The 18,295-nt window shown below is 39.7% G+C and overlaps 1 protein-coding gene across 2 annotated transcripts in view; it reads left to right on the top strand.

Moving 5' to 3' along the window:
• KIF26B (kinesin family member 26B) overlaps nt 1-18,295 on the top strand; it is a 282,367-nt gene that overhangs the window by 10,815 nt on the left and 253,257 nt on the right. Inside the window, exon 1 of one of the 2 annotated variants that reach the window (XM_090135323.1) lies at nt 2,846-4,111. The exons of the other annotated variant lie outside the window; for it this stretch is intronic. Within the exon in view, the coding sequence (XP_089991449.1) occupies nt 4,073-4,111 (39 nt within the window). The 5' untranslated portion in view covers nt 2,846-4,072. Of the gene's footprint in view, nt 1-2,845; nt 4,112-18,295 lie in introns of those variants that run through there. 2 annotated transcript variants of the gene reach the window in all.

Below are 18,295 nucleotides of genomic sequence, written 5' to 3'. Positions count from 1 at the left end.
AAAGGCAAATTCAGACTTGATTACATTGGACTTCTTTGGACTGTGGGCTTTTGCCTCCCAGCCGACGTTTGTATGCTATTATTTCGATTGGACAGTTTTATTTTTCTGTGCCTCGTAGCTAAATGAACTGCTGACCTGCTAAGTGCTGAATGCTGAAAGAATTATCCTCTGACTCCATCTACCTGATGGATTCCAGCAGAAAGCCCAGTGGGCAATAAGGCTGTCTTGGCTTTAAGCGGGCTCTGATCAGCAAGAAGAGAAGTCATTACTCTTCATTTCTCTATTAGCTTCACTGCTCATTTAATAGTGCTGGCCAAAGAAAAACATTAATATCCCATTCAGCAGCCAAATGCACCAAACTGGGAGTTGTGACTTGTACGTTTTCCTCTTTTCTAATGGGTATCATTAAAATTTAACAAGTCACCTAAATCATGTTGGTATTCCCAGTGTTAATATTGCTGAAATTGCTGGTGGCATTCCCACAGGAAGAGTTAAGAGTTTGCTGGAGCTGGTGTCTTGTGTCTGCTGCTTGGGGGGGGAGGTGTTGAAACTGGAAAAGCCCTGATGCTGTAAAGGCACAATGAAGTCTTTGATGACAAGGGACGTTTGCAATACACGTGTATTCTTTCCTTTTCTCTCCCTTCCCCATTCTCTCCCTACTAGTCCTAAAGCTGTTGTTTCATATACATTAGATTTCTAAAAGAAATTCTTGACAATAAGCCTGCATACACGTGAACCTAGCAGGAAGGCATACAAGTGTGCTGTTGTGCTAGTTGGTGCAAGTGTCAGATTTAAGAGATTGTTAGACTGTAGATGGCTTTTGCTGGAGGTCGAGAAGGCTAACAAAGTGGGAGATGCAATTAAAATGGTATTTGTTAGAAAGGAATAGCTAGCTGTCTGGGCAGGCTGAACCTGGGGAAATGATGGGTAGCTGGAAGGCCATTACTGATGGCTTTGTAAGCAGTTTTGCAGCATGGGTGGTAAACCTAAATCCAGAGCTGCTCATTTAGCATGCCTAATAAGACTGCCTACTTTTCCTGTGTCAAATCCGTTTTGAATAATGGATTTGACAAATTGTGTGGATTTTGGTTTAGGTTTTGAGGTGGGAGAAAAGTTTTAGGTGGGAAAAAAGGAGAGGAAGCTGGCTTAAGGGAGGTTTTGAATATATTTTCCCACAGCCATGAAAACAAGACTGGCTTTTTGGGAACTCATTGACTGGTATTCCTACAAAGAATTTGGATGATGTGGAATATATGTGGATATATGATGGGACAAGCAGCTTATGAAAAATGCCTTTTCATTTTAACTGAAGAGTTAGTATTTGATTCTCATAAATTTCTGGTAAGAGTTATGATATTGGTATTCTGAAGAAGTCTTCAGAATTTCTTTGCCCAGTGCAATCATTTTTAGTTGTTAGAAGTATCCAATCACATCTCTTATCTGTCCTTTCCCTGCCTGGAGTATTGTTGGGTTTTTGGCTTTGACGTGAATAATTTTAAAAGCTGCAAAGGGTAAAGATAAGCACTTGCAGCAAATGGTGCAAAACATTTTGGCATCCCGAAGGAATTTTGATGTTGTTTTCATTTGGGTGTTTTATATGGTTTCTCTTCTAGTCATGGTAGTTGCAGAATGAAAACTTATGACTCTTGATGATGAAAATGCATGGCAAATACACGTACCGCAGGACAGAAATAGCAGATGGTGGCTTCTCATGATTGTTCTGGATGCTTACAGCCTCAAACAGCTAATTACCCAACGGAGAAAGCAGAAGGGAAAACTAAAACAGACTAAAGGAATAGCAACCATGCAACAACAGGCCCGATAATGGTGGTGGATATAAGCAAAACCAGCAACTGCTCGCGTGGGTCAGGGCCTGGCCTTTGAAGCTGTGGAATCCGTTCCTCTGGTGTGAGGAGTAAGCTGAGGTGAGAATAGGAAAGGCATGCTGCAAGAAGTGCAGGATTTTGAGAGGAAGAAGACCAATTATGAAGACGGTGGGAAACAAACTGTACCTTGGAAGGGACAAGCAGCAAAGGAGCAGTGTTTCCACGGGAAAGTTTCCCACTGAGGAAATGAGGAGTAATGGATGACAAACACAGATACTTTAAAAAGCTGAGCTCATCACCAGGGTACTTTCCAGGTGTCTTTTAAAGCTTTACAGAAGAACTGCATATAAAGGTTTTGTTTTCTTTATCGCTTTTCCTCTTATTCTTTGAGCTACTGAACAGTTCAGGAGTCAGCAAGCAGCTGGAGGAGCTGAGAGCAATTTGAGGGAGCTGCCTTTGGTTTAATGCACTTCAGTATTTCAATTCTGAACTGGCTTTTTCAAAAGCTAAGGTACTGGTGCATCCTGTGATCTAAAGATATAACTGGATTTTCTTCCATCTAATTCATTTGTTTCTCTTCTGCTTTCCACTCTCAGAGTCTCATGCATTCCATACTCTCAGTATGAGGCTTGCTATAAAACAGGGACTTGACCTGTTGCATTAAGAGCTTTGCCCAATGTAACAAAACTGGTATGTCTTACTGCATCAGTATTAGGATAGGACGTTCCAGGGTGTCATTAGGAGTTCAGTTTTTTCTCCTTTCCTTTTAACACTCTCTAAAATAAAGAAGGTTTGACTTTCACATTAATTTGAATTCTTGAGGTATTGAATTCACAAATTTTATGGTAATACTATACCAGACGCTCTAAGGGCATGCTATTAAATAGTAATAGTTCCAAATACTTTACAAGCAGAATATAAAAGACTTAAGGTGTGAAAGGAGAATTGAAGAAAGGGAGCGTGTTATTCTTGAGGACTGAGTGCACTGTCAGGGATGGCTCTAAATGAAGCGTTTTGCAGATCGGAGTGCTTTAAATTGCTAGCTTTCTTTGTCACTCCTAGTTAGTTACTTAGTTCTTTCTAGGTAGGCCTGTCTCTGTCTTGCCTGTTTAATATTCCACTTAAGTATAATAAGAGATGAAACATCCAAGATGCCTGTATCCTCCAGGAGTCAGCTCTACTGATGTGAATACTTATGTTAGCTGTTTATAAGCAATGAGCTAAACATGGATATAAAGAGGAGGAGGAGGAGATGGGAAACTGTTGTGGCTTCTCCTAATTTGCCGTTCTTTTTATCAGCAAAGGAAATAAATTCTTTCCTGTTTCCACTCCAAATGCGCACACACTGGATAATAAGAATCGTTTCAATAAGCACACAGTGGTAAGGCCCAGATAAGGATTATTTTGGTGCCTGAAATATCAGGGACCAGAGTGTGCTATGTGGGAAGCTTGTGTGGAATCATGCTGCTGAGGAAGCAGTGTATAGTAATGTGCATGGGTGACACTGATAAATGGCTCCTCTAAGCAAGCATTTGCAGCAAATTGCCAGACTGAGACTTCCCAGTGTATCCTGAACCTCTGTATGAATGAAATCTCTGTTGTGCCATTACTTACCCACCTCCATGTGAAATGAGAGGATAGGATTCATTACTTCAGTGCAGTTTTCATGCAATTCTGCTCTCTTTATGCACATTTTTTTTTTTCTGCTGCATTTTTGGCAATGATGGCTGCAGAACTTCCAGTATCTTCCTGCTGACAAGCTGTGCAGCTCTTAGAAATAGGACAAAGTTACTTTCAGAGTAAAGTACAGGTCTTTTATTTCTAGAAGCTAAAATTGAAATAACTTCTACATATTCTGTTCTTTGATCAAACACATGCATATTAAGGCAAGTAACAAGGATGATTTATTGTGATTTTGATAGTGTGTGGTGGCTGGGGGAGAAAGAGGAAAGTTGGATTTTTAATTTTTTTTTAAGAATCCTGATTGCTCTCTTCAAAAGGCAGGGAGATAGTCTAGAAATCCTTCTGCATTGAAGCCTCTCATTCTTTTTCTGTATTACCTTTTGCATGGGAATTACTAAGTCACAGCCAGAACCAGTGATTGAGCACCAGGTGAGGAGGCATGGATAATCCAGGGAGCTCAGGTGCAAGCAATGTACCCGAGTTACTAGAAGGGAGCCGGGGTCTGCCCTTCCTCACCCTCACTTAAAAGTTAGCAGCTGAGAGAACAGCACCTCCATTTGAAGATGGTGCACTTCTCAAGACTCTGCTGGCCTGTGGGAAAGGTGAGCCACTTTTCTTGTGTTGCTTTCTGAACGAAATCTTGATAAATACCTTTACAAGCATGCTCCTATTATGGTAGAAGGTGCTCTTATTGCTTTCCATTGCTTTACACCACTGATGCATGAGAAGAGTTGGAGTTGCTTTTTGCATTGCTTCTATGTATATTCTTTGGACTTGAAACCTAAGAATGGTTTTCTAGAATAACTTGTTGAAACTAAAACTCAGATAACTTAAGCTTTGATGGAAAGGTTTTTGGGATCAGGAATTTCTGACTAACCTAGAAAACAAGCTGAGGTTACTTGATACTTGGAAATTATCAAAAAGATAAGTTCCTTGCTCCTCTTAGTTGTAGCTAATGCATCAAAACTCTGAGAAATTAATTTTTCTACATTTAGCTGCTAAGTATGTGAGATAGTACCTCTGACAGAGCAACAGAAAGGTAGCACTGTGTCAGGACAGAAAAGCACATCATGCAGATGTAGTTTAGTTACCAGATTTTAGTAACAAACACCTTAGTTGAAGCTTGCCTTCACTGGCATGATAAATAATTCAAGGAGGGAGTCTGCATGCAGCTCAGGCTGTTTTCATCTGCTTTGCTGGCTTTTGTAAAAATCTTTTAGTCTTTGTGATGTGGGATTGAACTTTCCATAGTAAGAGACTTTTTCTTCACTTACGTTGAACACTTTGTCTTCTGCTAAGTTCAGGTCTTTTGTAGTGCTTGTGGAAATCACAGGACTGTACACAGCTGCAAATACTCATGTTGATGTACCTATTACTGGAGTACACCTGTAGGTATCATCTAATTAAAATGTAGATCAGGGCAGCTCCTGTTTCTATGGCTGAGGAGGAGAGATGCAGAACAACTTAATGAACTAGTTGTAAGAATCAGACTTGATTTTATACATGCTTATGTTGTAGATAAAATGAATTTTTTTCCTCTCACTAATATTGATATCTTGTTCTGCAGCAGCTCTTGTGTATTGGCTATGCATTGGTTCTTTTAACTCTGTGCAGAGGGGAAGAAGGGAGTTTGTATTTAGAAGCTGTCAGCCTTGAAGGGATTGGAATATGGCAGTTAAATATGTAGTAATTAATTTATGATGAGAGAGCTTTTTAGAAGACCTTGATTTCTGATTCTATGATTGCTAAGAGAAGCTACCTCCTAGTTCAACAAAGGAAAAAAAAAATGCTAATGGGTTGGGTGTTTTGTAGCATAGGTTTTTTTTTTAAAGAGTATTTATTCTCTTTTTCTCCTACCTTGGACAGTTCATATCTATGAATAATTTCATTGTCCTTTGTTGTCTGCTGTTGTGAATGGCATGCTGTTAAGCATTCTGTATTCATGTGGTGTTTGTTAATGTTTGTTTTGTATTCTGTCTGCTTCTCTGCCTTTGCTGAGATCAAATAGATGATGCAAGACTTCCCAACATGTAAATGCTGTTAAACTGTATTTCAGAGCACAGAAAGGGGGCCTTTGTCATTTCATTAGTTACAATATTAATTGGTACGGGTTGTTCACTGTTTGTTTTTTCTCTAGTGGGGGAATAACTATTTAAATGCATTTTTTTACTTTATAAAAAGTTTGTTTTGAATGTCATTGTCATGTAATAAATCGTACTGGCTTATAAGGTGCCTCAGATGTATTCCCTTGCTTTCCTAGCCCTAAACATTCTTTGTTAATATTTTTTAATAAGGTTGAAATAGCAGAAATACCCATTTTCTATTTTTAAAAATTTTTCACTGAGTATTGTTCTGTTCTAATTTCTTTTGTTATGATCTTCTTTGCTTACCCAGAACATTTAAATATTTTTATCTCCTTTCTGATCCAAAAAATAAGTATTTCAAACACTTGTTTAGACCCTGTTTGTAGTTCTTATGATGCTTAGGCTCAGACTCTGAGTTCAGTAGGCAGAAAACACACCCCAAGCTACCCTGTTGCCTGTGGTTTTGCCAGGTGAATGAGAAACCAGGCTAATACTTTACTGTACTTCTCTAGAGAGTGGTCTCAGTCATGAATATCCCTTCTAAGAAAGTGTCATCCTTCAGATGCATCATGTTAAGAAAAAGAAATGATTTGCCCTTGTGGGTTAATCACTTAATGGCTAGCAAGAAAGCAGGCATTATGTTAACAGTAACTCGTTAAGAGGGGTAACGCTGGTGTTTTCATTGTCCCTGATTCTCTCATTGAGTGCACTGTACTTAAGTGCATGCTGCTGCTCTTACAATCTACATTTCTGTAGATATCTTGGCAAAGCTGCTCAAAGTCTCTGAACTGAGAGTAGTCTTTCAGCTGCTGTTTATTCCCTTGTTTCTTGTAGGCCACCAGAGTCCATTGTGTATTTCTAGGCCTCATAAAACTGTTCCCAGACCCTCTGCTGAGTGCAGGGCTATGCAGAATGCTTCTGAAGCTGAATGCATGTTCATTGTCTAACTTCTGCCAAATCTATGTGACTGGGTTTCTGTATGTCACCTCAACCTTGCAGAAATCCTTACAGAGTGGATGCTTAACTCAAGCCAGAAATGGCTGGGGAGGAGCAGCTGTTGCAACAAGACTGCCCGGCTCATGCGGGAGGTGGAGGCACTAGTCTGAACCTTCCCTCTGTCAGATCTCACTGGCTGACCTCTCCTATGAGGAATGCTCCAACTGCTGCCTTGGAGGAACTCAAGGAGGGAAGTGCAAGTTAATGGCTCCTGAGATGAGCACTTATCAGGGGCATGTCTACTAAAAGCAAGATGTTGCAGGGCAGTATCTTGTTTCTGTAAGTGCAAGGGTGAAGAAAGGAGGTTTGTGCCTTTCACCTCCATGCTTGGCAAGAGCTGCTGTCTCACAGTCATGTATTTGCCCTGATATCTACTTGTTACTTGTCTGTTAGGAAGCAGACCTGAAGTAGGTGAGTAACTTCATATAAGGCTGACAACGCTGTTGTTGGATGGCTGGATTTACAGGTATGTGCTTGTTTTGAGATGCTGATGCCTGGAGAGTTCAGTCTTCTAGCTCTCATTCCTAGATGCAAGCCATGGGAAGAAATGTGGATTTTGAGACTGGATGTCACCTATGCTTCATGCTCTGCAATGTGTCTGGAAGCAGGCATGTTTGGAGATGCTGTTCACTATGGGCAGCACTGGATGTACTTTTTTTTGTCTGTGGAATGGCTTATTAGGCTGCCTTTAATTTGAACCATCTGTGGTGACCTGTGTGCTCTGTTACAATAGTGCTTTTATGTCAGACTTTCAGCAGCATGCTGTGAGTGATCTGGAGTCCAGCTTGAGAATTAAGGTTTAAAAAAAAAAAAGCAACACTAGCAACATATTGAGGTGGATGTACAATTAATTAGAAAATCATTGTGTTTGCTGTAAATTGTACATCCTGAACCATGCTCAGTTTTTTTTCTGGGAACTGTAGGGACTCCTGTAAAGGGTGTAAAAAAGGTAAAAATTACATTGGTGCTTTGGTGTTTGTTAGAGGCTTCCCATGAGTTTGGTGAAGGAGTAACTGAGTTTGTTTTCCTTTGTTATTGTGTTGAAAGACCCTGTGAGGCAGTCTGAGTCTTGTTAGATCACTCAAAACATGGAGTTGCTAATTGGCTACAATCCCGTGCTTTCTTTACAAGCTGCTGTTTCTCTTCCTGTAACCACCAAACACCCTGCATATATCCCTTCCCTTTAAAACAAAAACTTTTATTCTCTCTGCCCCATTTTCTGCTTCTGATAGTTTTATTTTCTCTAACTAATGGCTTACTTGGAGAAGGTTGCTGCTGGCCCTGATTATAGCAACTAACTCTAAGAAAAGAGCCTGTTGTGTTTCTTGGCAGCCAGATTCTACAGGAGCTGATAATATGTCGGACTTCATGTTTTCTTCATTTTAATTTTTCTGATAATTAGCATGGAAAGTAACTTATGGAGGATTTTATCAATTTTCATATTGGCTAAGATTATTGCAAAAACTGTTGCCTTTCTTTTTCTAGAGTTGCTGTGAATTCCTTACAGTTTCTAGCAAAATTGCAAGGGCTCTGGTAGGGCCTTCCTAAGCCTGTTGTAATGGAATTGAGAGCTACAACCAGAATCGCTGCTGTGGCAATCTCTTCTGCGTGTTTGACTTGATTTTGCTTTGTTTTTGTCAAGTGTTAGTAGCATCCCTCATTTGATAGGAGAGAAATTTAAAATACAACTTAAAATCAAATTAAGGCCTTTAAAGGATATTACTAGCTTTAGAAAGCTTGTTCATACTTAAGTGAAAGCAGGCATGTAATTAAAAGCTCTGAATGTTGAACAAAATGAAAGTAAGCAGTGCATATATAGGTATCTCAAAGCAAGCCTTGCACTTGCAAGGTACCAGGTGGTCTCAGTGAGACCCTCTCAACTAACATCAGAGGTGATAATGCAAACAAGTGGTCTGAACTGGGGCTATGTGGCACAATTCAAATTTTATTGGGCTAACAGCAGCCTCCAGAATAGGCAGACCTACCATCTCATGCAGCCAATGAACCAGCAGAGTTCAGTAAAGCTGCAATGTATTTTTTTTGTACTCCCAGAATCAGCTTGCTTGTGGGCTTATGCAGCCAAACTATGAACATCCTCAAGGAAAGAGATTGTGCAGCCTCTCTGGGTCGTTGTTGCCTTGCCTCTGCAGTCTGTCTGACCAAGTGTATGCTTCTGCTAATGCTTACCTGTCTGAACTCATGGTTAACTTGCTGGTGAGCTGACACTACAAAACCAGCACCCCCACCCTGAGTCCCTAGTACCAGCAAAAAGGAGGATCAGTGCCTGGTGTTACTCAGTAAATCAGACTTTATTTCACCTTCGTTCTCTTTTGGTCTGGAGACAGTGGTTTCCTAGAGTCAAATATCTACTCCTAGCTGAGTGACTAAGACATTAACTGCTCATCTGACATCAGAGTATTTGTAAACTGTGATTACACATAGCTACAGGCAAAGGAATTTTTACCCTTAGTTTGACTACATCATGAAAAAATGTACTTATAACTAGAGGAAAACATAAATCAGACATTTCAGACATCAGTCTTATTACCCCTTTGTTAGTCTTTTTCACATTTTTTTTTCTTTGCTAGGTGGTAGAAAAATGCACAGAGATGCCAATCTGATTATCATAATGCTTATACTTAGAATTGGTCTGAAGGTATGTGAGTTTAGTATGGCAATGTGAGACAGACCAGTATTAATGGTACTAAGTCTAAATATAGTAGTGTTTTGTAGTCTCCCGGTGTGTCCACAAATGAGTTACAAATAGCAAATTAAATACCACCTAATGGAAGGAGGCAGACTATGAAAAGATCTGATTTAACTCTGCTGATACTGAGATGTTTATGCTGAGCTGTCCCAGTGTCTCCTTAACAACCAGCAAGTTGCAGGCTTCTTTTCTGCAGCTGTAGAACATGAAGACCTTCTACTTTGTTTGAGCTACTCTTACTAAGTGACAATCTGCTGCAGCATTTGCCCCTTTTGAAAGGAGCTGTGACACCAAGTGCATGGAGCTCTTGATTCTGTACATCTGGTCAGTATAGATGATGAACCCCTCAGCTCCTCTGAAATATGTGCCTTATTCTCCTTCAATTGCCCCATGCTGTACCTATGAGCAAAGAGGAGTATCTGGATGATGGATCAAATACTGCATCTGTGTTGCAATAGAGTGAATTCATATTTCACTAAGCTCTTGCAATTATAACGAATTCAGCATCACTTATTAATCTACAGTCACTGAAAGATACCTGATGTTCAGCAGATCTGCAAGATCTGGATTATTAACTGGAAAATGATGGAACAATTTATGTAAAAATATGGACGGACATGTATTATAGAAGACAAGGACTCTTCCTAAAGCACAATGAGATGTATTTAACTCACCTGCAATTTGATTACAGGGGTTTACTGGAAAACAAACAAAACTCCAATCTTTTACCCACGAAGTACAACCTCCTTGTAATACCAGTTTCTCTTTGGTTTGTGAGTTTACTGTGGGCTACTGCTGTACTTCTCAAAATTATATTCTGGGCAGTTTATAGTGCTGCAAAAACTCAGTTTTGTTATAGCTTTCCAGTAGCCACAAACCTTAATCTGATCTTGTGGTCCTGTAGGGAAAGATTTTTCTGCTGAAGCTTGTGGTGTCCAGTGATGCAGGGGATAGACAGGAAAAGAGACAGAATTTGTCTTTGTGGCTTGTGCTGTTCACTTTCATTTCCTTTGTGTTGGGAGTGTGGGTGGAGAGAACCAATTGCGACTTCCCTGGCTGTAACTGCTGTTCATGCTTTTGGGTTTAATAAAAAAATGTATGGCTGTTTCTATCTGCTAGAGATACTTCAACAAGTTCAGGGAATCCAATGAGTAAATGTGACACTAGAGAAAAATAGCAACCTAGACAGCTTTTCAGGCTCGCTTAATTGCAATTATGTCTAAGACCAAAATAGTAATTATAGATTGGCAAGTCAGAAGTGAGCCCTGACAGTGGCTTTCCCCCTCTGAAAGAAGATGTGTATGCTTGCAGAGATGTACCAGGGGAACGTGGGTGCTATAGGTCAGTTTGCTAACTGGGAAAATCCTCTACAGGCTGGTAATGTAGGTTGGCTGGCAGAATTGACCAGCATTGTTTTGGTTCTACAAGTGGCTGTTGTACTGCTTTGCGAGAGCTTGCCAAGTGTGAATGATGAGAAGGAAAGAAAAATCACAACAAAATAAAATGAAGGAACTGCAAATCACTCTTTTTGTTGCCCTCAGTAGCTCATGTTTTCTGAGGTTTCTTCTTGTAATAAAGAAATCATCCTTAATGGGAGCCTTCTTGTGTTCAGACAGTTTAATTAGTCAAAATACATTAAGACATCTTTTAGTATCTGGACTCAGTTCTAGTAATAACTACAGTAGTTCAGTTTGGAAATCCACCAAAATAATTCACGGATATTAATGTATCATCTTCCAGCCTTTTGTCTATGCTGGGGAGATACATGACTAGAGGTATGAAGGAGCAAAATGACTCATCACAATCAAAAGGGTCTTGATAGTGTGATTCCCAGGGCCCGTTTCAAGGATGAGAAGCACTGTGGCACAGTGAATATTTGCTAATCTTGTATGTGGAAACAGGAATTCTCTTTCCTGTGGTAGTACAGACAAGCTATATGGCCTTGAACAAATTTTGCTACCTATCTGCTATTTTTACCTTTGTTTATTTACATTGATTACTTTCCCTCTCTGTTAAGACTGTACATTTTCATTTGGGGGAAAAAGCTGTCTTCATACAGGGTGTGGCATAAGAGTTCTTATGTGGTTGTTTTTTGGTTAAATTAAAAAAAAATTAGCTGTTACTCTTAAGTGCTACCACAGTATGAACATAGGGAATGTGAAGAGATTTACCACGAGTCACACTCTTCCAGGCTTTAATTTCTTTAATGTTTTCTTGCCTTTCTTTAGCTCTGTAAGAGTTGCTAGTCCTCTAAATTGCCATGAAGTTTTATCCCCTACACACAGAATGATTTTTTTCTAGTCTTGCTGCTGCTTACAAACTAAATGCTCAAGGAGCAGTCTGAAAGTATGCTTGTATTCTTCCAGCCTTACCTTCTCCACGTTGTTGGATTACAGAAACCAGGTGAGTTCCATAATGCTGTCCTGCTCTGTGTTTCTTGTAATATACTGCTTACATGACAGCATCAAGCTTTAACTTTGAATGTAATTTAATGCTGGACTAAGACTGACTCTAGCCTTTGGTATTCTTTAAAGAAAAAAGCGTGCATGCTAATGTCACAAACACATCTCTTCTCTAAAAGCTCAGCAGTTTCAAGCCGGCTGGTTGCCTGTGTAATGCTTGCTGACACTCAGAACTTTGCCTTCTAATTGTAGCAGGGGAAAATACAACCCCAGTCAGAGCCAGTGGTGGGTCAGTGGAGAACAAAGGCAGTAATCAATCTAAGGCCTAATTAAAGGCAGTGGTGCCAGGAAATGATAGGGAACTCAACAGCCTGACACTCAAACTTCCATAATTGGACCAGTGTTCTTTATAACTGCCCTGTGCCTTGCTCCATGTTGCCCCAGCTATGATAGCAGTATCTCAGCCCATGTTTAGTGTTTTGCTTTGCTCTGGGGGTTCAAGCCAGAGATGGTTAGAGGCATCCACTAAGTATGACTGCTGTAGCTTCATACTCTTTTCTTTCTTCTTTTTCTTAATAATCTCACTTCTTTCATGATGTTGATATTCTTTTCTTAGAAGAGATGGTATGCTAAAAGAACACTGAGGGCCTCTACTGCTCTCTTCTCACACTTTAAAACTTTTCTTTGTTTGTTTATTTTAATTAGAGACTTTGTTTTGCATGCCTGATTGTCAGGGGAGACATTTGCCTCCTGGGCGGTGTACTGGCCCTGCTTTTGGGAGTTCATAAAGTCATAACTCCTGTTAGGAGGAACAAATAAGGGAAATGGTTCTTTTGGATGCAGAGGATGGCTTTGGCTCACTAACAATTTCATTTTAATAACAACATTAAGGACAAATTCAATAACGTGCATTTGAGTGTCATGGGTTTTCCTTCATGAGATTAGAAGGAACTCCCTCTGAATAATTTAAACAGCATGCATTTGTGACCAAGAAATCAAAAGCTACTTTCTGCATCCTTGTAACCATATGGCAAATTGTGGCAGTTTCCACAGGAGTAGGAAGCAAAAAATCCTACAAACCGTTGAGAGTTGTTCTATAAGTGCATTAACTATCTGTTAGCTTGAACTGTGCAAGATGTTTTAGATGTTAACTAAGGCTAAGTAATGATTCTGTAACTTCTATATAAAAAGATGCTGCAGAGCATCTCAAATGTAGAAGAGAAATCTTCATGCAGTCTTCAGTAACTTTGAAGAGAAATGTACTTTGAGCATCAGATTGTACTTCTGTGGGAATTTTCCTGCCCCACGTGATATTTTACTATCTGCTGTAAGCCTCTGTACAATAGTGAGAAGTTTGTAGGTTGATTCTAGTAATGCCTCATCTTTATTTTCATGGAGACTATAACAGAAACAAAGATCACAATAGCATTATTTCATAGAGCAAGTTCTCAGCTTTGAAACACTATTATTAAACATAGTCACAACCAGTAGCTGGGTACATTTTTGCTGGCGATGAGCAAGAGTCTGCAGGCTGTGCACATAATAATCTGCACTGGTGAAGGTGATCCATTCTTGCTGTTGCCACTGCTGAAATGCACCGTTCACTGCCTCGCTGTGCTCATGCCCACTGTTTGGGCTCCAGAAACACTCAACAAGAGCTGATAAATGCCAGTGGGTGCCATTTTTTTCCACGTGGAGGAATTCAGGGATGCCTCTTTGCTTTCATACACGCTTTCATGTCAGACACCATTTTGTCACGCTGTCTCTCTGCTGCCATCTGTCACGCAGCAACAACATGTAATGGAGTATTGGTGGGAAGGTTCAATTTCCACTGCTGTGCCACAACCATCTGCATCTGATGTTGTGGGCTAACATAGTAAAGTAGGAATTTTTTTTGAGAAGGAACTGTTTGATAATGGAGTGTAATGAGTTTCTAGAAAAGGAATAGAAAGAGTTTTTAAATATATTTTCACTTATATAAAAGAAGATCTGTTGCTGGGCATAGGAGAAGAAAAGAGAGAGAATTTGGCAGCAAATGACAGCATGGCAAACAGCACCATAGAGGATTTGATTCTGAACCCTTGGAATTGTATCACTTTTTTTTTCATTGCTGTTACTTCAATTCTATAATAAGATTTTAGAAATATAAGCTAATCAGGTATTTTCATGGTCTTTGGGAATGGTGGGTGTATGACATGTATCAGCACATTTTTGAAGGGCTAACCTGAGACTTTAGTGTAGGCCTGGTATCAGGATGGTGAGGCAGAGCCGTTTCCTTGTGCCGGCTATCAGTGGAGCACATATTGGACTGCTTGTTTAACAGTGTGAGAGCTGTGTGTATAGGAGACAGAATAAACGTATTTTGCCCATAAACATAAATGAGTTGATGCTTTTATTTTCAGAGAAACTGCAGTTATTCGTTGGTGTGGTGAACTACTCTCATAACTCTATCATGATATTTTTATTTGGGAGTTGTGAGTCAATGTGAGATTCTTCTCTGTGCAGGGAAAAGATCATTATTAAGCAATGTTTAAAACACAGATCTTTAATATGCAAGCTGCTGTATTTGTTGTAATAACACTTGAAACATTTCTTGTTTTATCCCAGAGCCATAAAACTTTTTTTCTGTGTATGGGTTGAACATATCTGAAGGAACTAGATGGTGTGTGGACACAAATAACAGTGAGGTCGCTGGTCTTTTTGCATTGTCTACCACACCTGACTGCAAAATGAGCTCTGTAAATGAAAGGGCAGCACAGGAAGCAGTGAATAGTTATTTTTCTTCCCTGCCCCCCAGTTATAATTGGTTTTGATGACAATTCTAAGCACTTTAAAATTATGTGAACCTTAAAGCAACTGAGCAGTGCTTACCTATTCATACCATTTTGAGCAGAGCTGTTCTCTAGTACTTAATTACAATAATGGGACTTGATCCAAGTTTGAACTTCAAATCATTTGAAGAATAACTAATAAACACAACTAATGAGTAGGCTTTCTGTATACACTAGAAACAATGTTTCTTTGTATGTTACTTTAAAACTTGGAAATGTCCCTATTGCTTTTTATAAGAGGTGTGGAAAACTCTCTGCAGGCCTGCCTGTCTCCTAAACCATCCAGCCTCCTGCAAATTATGTACCTTGCAGAGAAATATTAATTCCAGCAGGCCCATCTGTAGCCCAGTCCAAATCTGTTTATGATCTTTCAGCACTCTGATATTGCCTGCACCCCTAACAAGAAGTATCAGAAGCATGCAGAGTAGGGGAGGAACAGGCAACATTTCAGTGAAGTACATTGGAAAAAGAACACCCACTGCTTCCTCCGGAGTCTCTGCTGTTTAACTCAATCTAATGATATAAGAGTCCCATTTCTTGTGAGAAATGATAATCAAATAAGCACTTCTACCTGACAAGCCATCCCTAATGCGATGGACCTACAGTGTATTCTGATGCATTAATTCCAGATCCTTTTCATTAAACAAGAGTCAAGATACTTTTGAAAAAGCGTGGTGAAATCATAATGTTGTGTTGCAGGCTATGAAAGGGTAGTGGATCATTGTTCATCATCTTAGGGTTAGTTGCACACGTTTGTGTGCTCTAATAGGTTGCTACATCCTGGAAGTTAATAACATATTTGTGCTACCAGCAAGATATCTAGCTACAAATGTAGCTGAGTACTAAGTTTGTTAGAGCAGAACAACCAGTGAAATTCAGGACTTACAGCTAGCAAGGTATGTTTTCCAGTCCTTGTTTTGTTTCTCTGTAGTCAACCTTGTGATTCAAGTTTGCTACACGTTGCACAAACATACCATATAGAATGCAGCATGTTGTTGCTTAAATTCTTCTAACCTTGATGTAGAAAATAATGCTGACTGGAGAAAAACTACAATAATTAGGTATCTTGGATGGACATTAAGGGGCTTTGTTGACTGTGAATGGAGAATTTTTCCCTGGCTTTTGAGTGGATAGCAGGCTCCCAGTCACCACTGCAATTCTCTGATTAATTGGTTCTAAGGCATCCGTGTTATGATTGCTACGTGTTGTTATTTCATGTTTCAATAGTACAAATAACAATTTGGCATTAACATTGTGCATGAGTGTCATATCCACTGTTTGATAGCTGCTGCTGTTCTGTGGCGTTAGGAGGACCTGCTATTATAGAGAACATACTGCTTTCTGCTGCTGTGATTCAATCACCAGTTGCATTTCAAATTGCGTTTTGACTATTAACACAAAAGGTTTGGGCTGTAACTGCATTTTCCTTGGGCTAGTGGCAGTTTGCTCCTTTTCTGGCCCCAAGTGGAAGTGGGCAAGTGAGAAACATTCAGTGGCAGAAGGTGAAATACTGCACAAGACTGAGGCCTCTGCTTGACGGGACTCAATCTTGTGCTGGTTGTACATTGGAATGATGTTGACACTGTTTGGACCTACCTTCTTCTGAAATCTTTAAGTGGAATAGCTGACAGAATTGTTATCTTTTCTGATATATATTTAGATTTCCACTACATGTTTTCTAATCTGTAGCCATTGCTGAGCTTTCAAGCTTCTTTGATTCACTTAAAGTTTCTCCTTTGATTTGTTTGCCATTAAAAATCTGTATTTGTTGACACCTATTTGGCATTCAAAGCTGAAGTTCACAGATGTGAGCTATGAACACTTGCTGCCTGTCAGACACAGCAGGGCCTTAATTAAAGGAAAATGATGGACTCCTTAACAATGCATTTTTTTCAAGGCCAATCATAACATTTTCTAGTATGTTATTTGATTGTCATATTCATAATAAGGCAGGTTAGGAGTGCAAAAAATACAGCTCAGTGAAATTGTTTACTGTTTGTACACAATGTCATGTTCTTTCTTGCTTCATTAACACTAGCTGAGTTGTCTTCTGCTTTGTTTTGCCATTGCATGTCTCTCTGCCTCTATCATGTTGGCTGTTGCACCTTATTGTTTCTGTCTTACAGTAAAACCTAGGTGCCTGTGGAAGCAGGGTTCTATGATGGCATGTGCTTTGTACACAGTAGGGACCACTGTCAACAGCAACAGCTTTTAAGTTAAGTCTGAGGATGTAGCTGCCAGGATTTATTCTCCTGCTTAAAACGTGAGAATACTGATTAATCACTTTAAAGCTGTAGTCATCTAATATAGAAAGCTTTGTGTTGTGGTAGGTTAAGACTGCATTTTTAACACCTGTAAATCATAGAATCATTAAAGCTGGAAAAGGTCACAAAGATCATGTAGTTCAACAATTGACTTAACACCACCATGTCCTCTAACCCATATTCCTGAGTGCAACATCTCTATGTTTCTTGAAAACCTCCAGGGTTAGGGACTTCACCACCTCCCTGAGCAGCCTTTTCCAATGCATCGCTCTTTCTGAGAAATTATTTTTCTTAACATCCAACCTGAAATACTATGTAGTCCCAGAGAATGCGGTTACCAAGCCCAAGTTATAGTCTGTCAGCATTTCCAGAGAAGGCAGTAAGACCTGTAAAAGATTTCAGGCCATGAACTGGAGAGATAGGATTTTAACATACTATATAACACTCTGCAAATACCAATGCCTGAGTTTCTCTATCCAAGTACTGCAAGTAAAGGGCCCATTATACAGGGGCCTCAGAAAATTTTAGTATTACTAATGTTTTCTATAGAAATCTTCAGGTGAAAGGTGTTGGGAGGCTTCAACACTCTGTGGTTTAACAGTTTTATAGCTCTAACCTATCATCATAATTGTAATAGTTTAAATGGATTTGATGATTAAGTCACCATGACAAATTTGATGTTAATTTAAAAAAAAATATCAGTTTTAGGTTGCAAACTGTAAACGCAGCTGCTTGTTCTGCTTTTATTGCAGAAGCAAATGAGGGAAAATGTTGTTGTATTGATATAAACTTCTGCCAAAGTCCCTCAACTTATGATGGCTTTGGTAGTGGAGGGAAAGAAAATGTTTTCTCAAATCTCTGCACTCTTTTTTTCTCCTCTTCTGGGCAGCTGTTTTTTACGACTGCAGGGAAACTACTGTGCAAGGGTTGTTCACCACTTGGGTTATTATAACGCTATAACCTTTAGGATGTTTCTACCCAGAGGCAAAAGGAGATAACTTTGGTAAATGGTCTATAATTCGAGGTCTTAGGTCTTTCACCTTGCCCTGTGTTGTTGCTTTCCACTGTGCCTATGGATGTGGGGAAGCCATTAGACTGAGAAATCAAAAGCAGTGAAATACTCTCACAGATTGTTACCGTACTGTCAGATTACCTCAAAACAGCAACACAGTGAAACCCTTGTGTTCACATTGTGACAGCCTTTTTCTGGGGATTGTTCTTCAATAAGGGTCTGTGCATATGGCCATAGCTCTGATCTGCAAGTGCTTAAACTTGCAGGCTGGTTCTGTGTCAATGTGTCCATACATGTCAATAATGGTGCCTAGGTGTAAGAAGTTCTGCTGTGTGTGCAACTAAGCCAGATACGTTGGCAAGCACTTAGCTGGCCAGCTCTCTCTCTCTCTCTCTCTCTCTCTGTTGTGATGGTAGTTGGGATACCTGGAGCTTACACAATTAGTGCAGTGTGGTTCTGTTGCAGCAGTCCCACAGCTGCCTATAACAGG

Source organism: Phasianus colchicus, chromosome 2 (assembly GCF_987193195.1).
Source record: "Phasianus colchicus chromosome 2, bPhaCol1.hap1.1, whole genome shotgun sequence".
Classification (NCBI taxonomy): domain Eukaryota; kingdom Metazoa; phylum Chordata; class Aves; order Galliformes; family Phasianidae; genus Phasianus; species Phasianus colchicus.
Note: the sequence above shows the minus strand (reverse complement) of the source record. Positions and strands in the feature narration are given on the sequence as shown.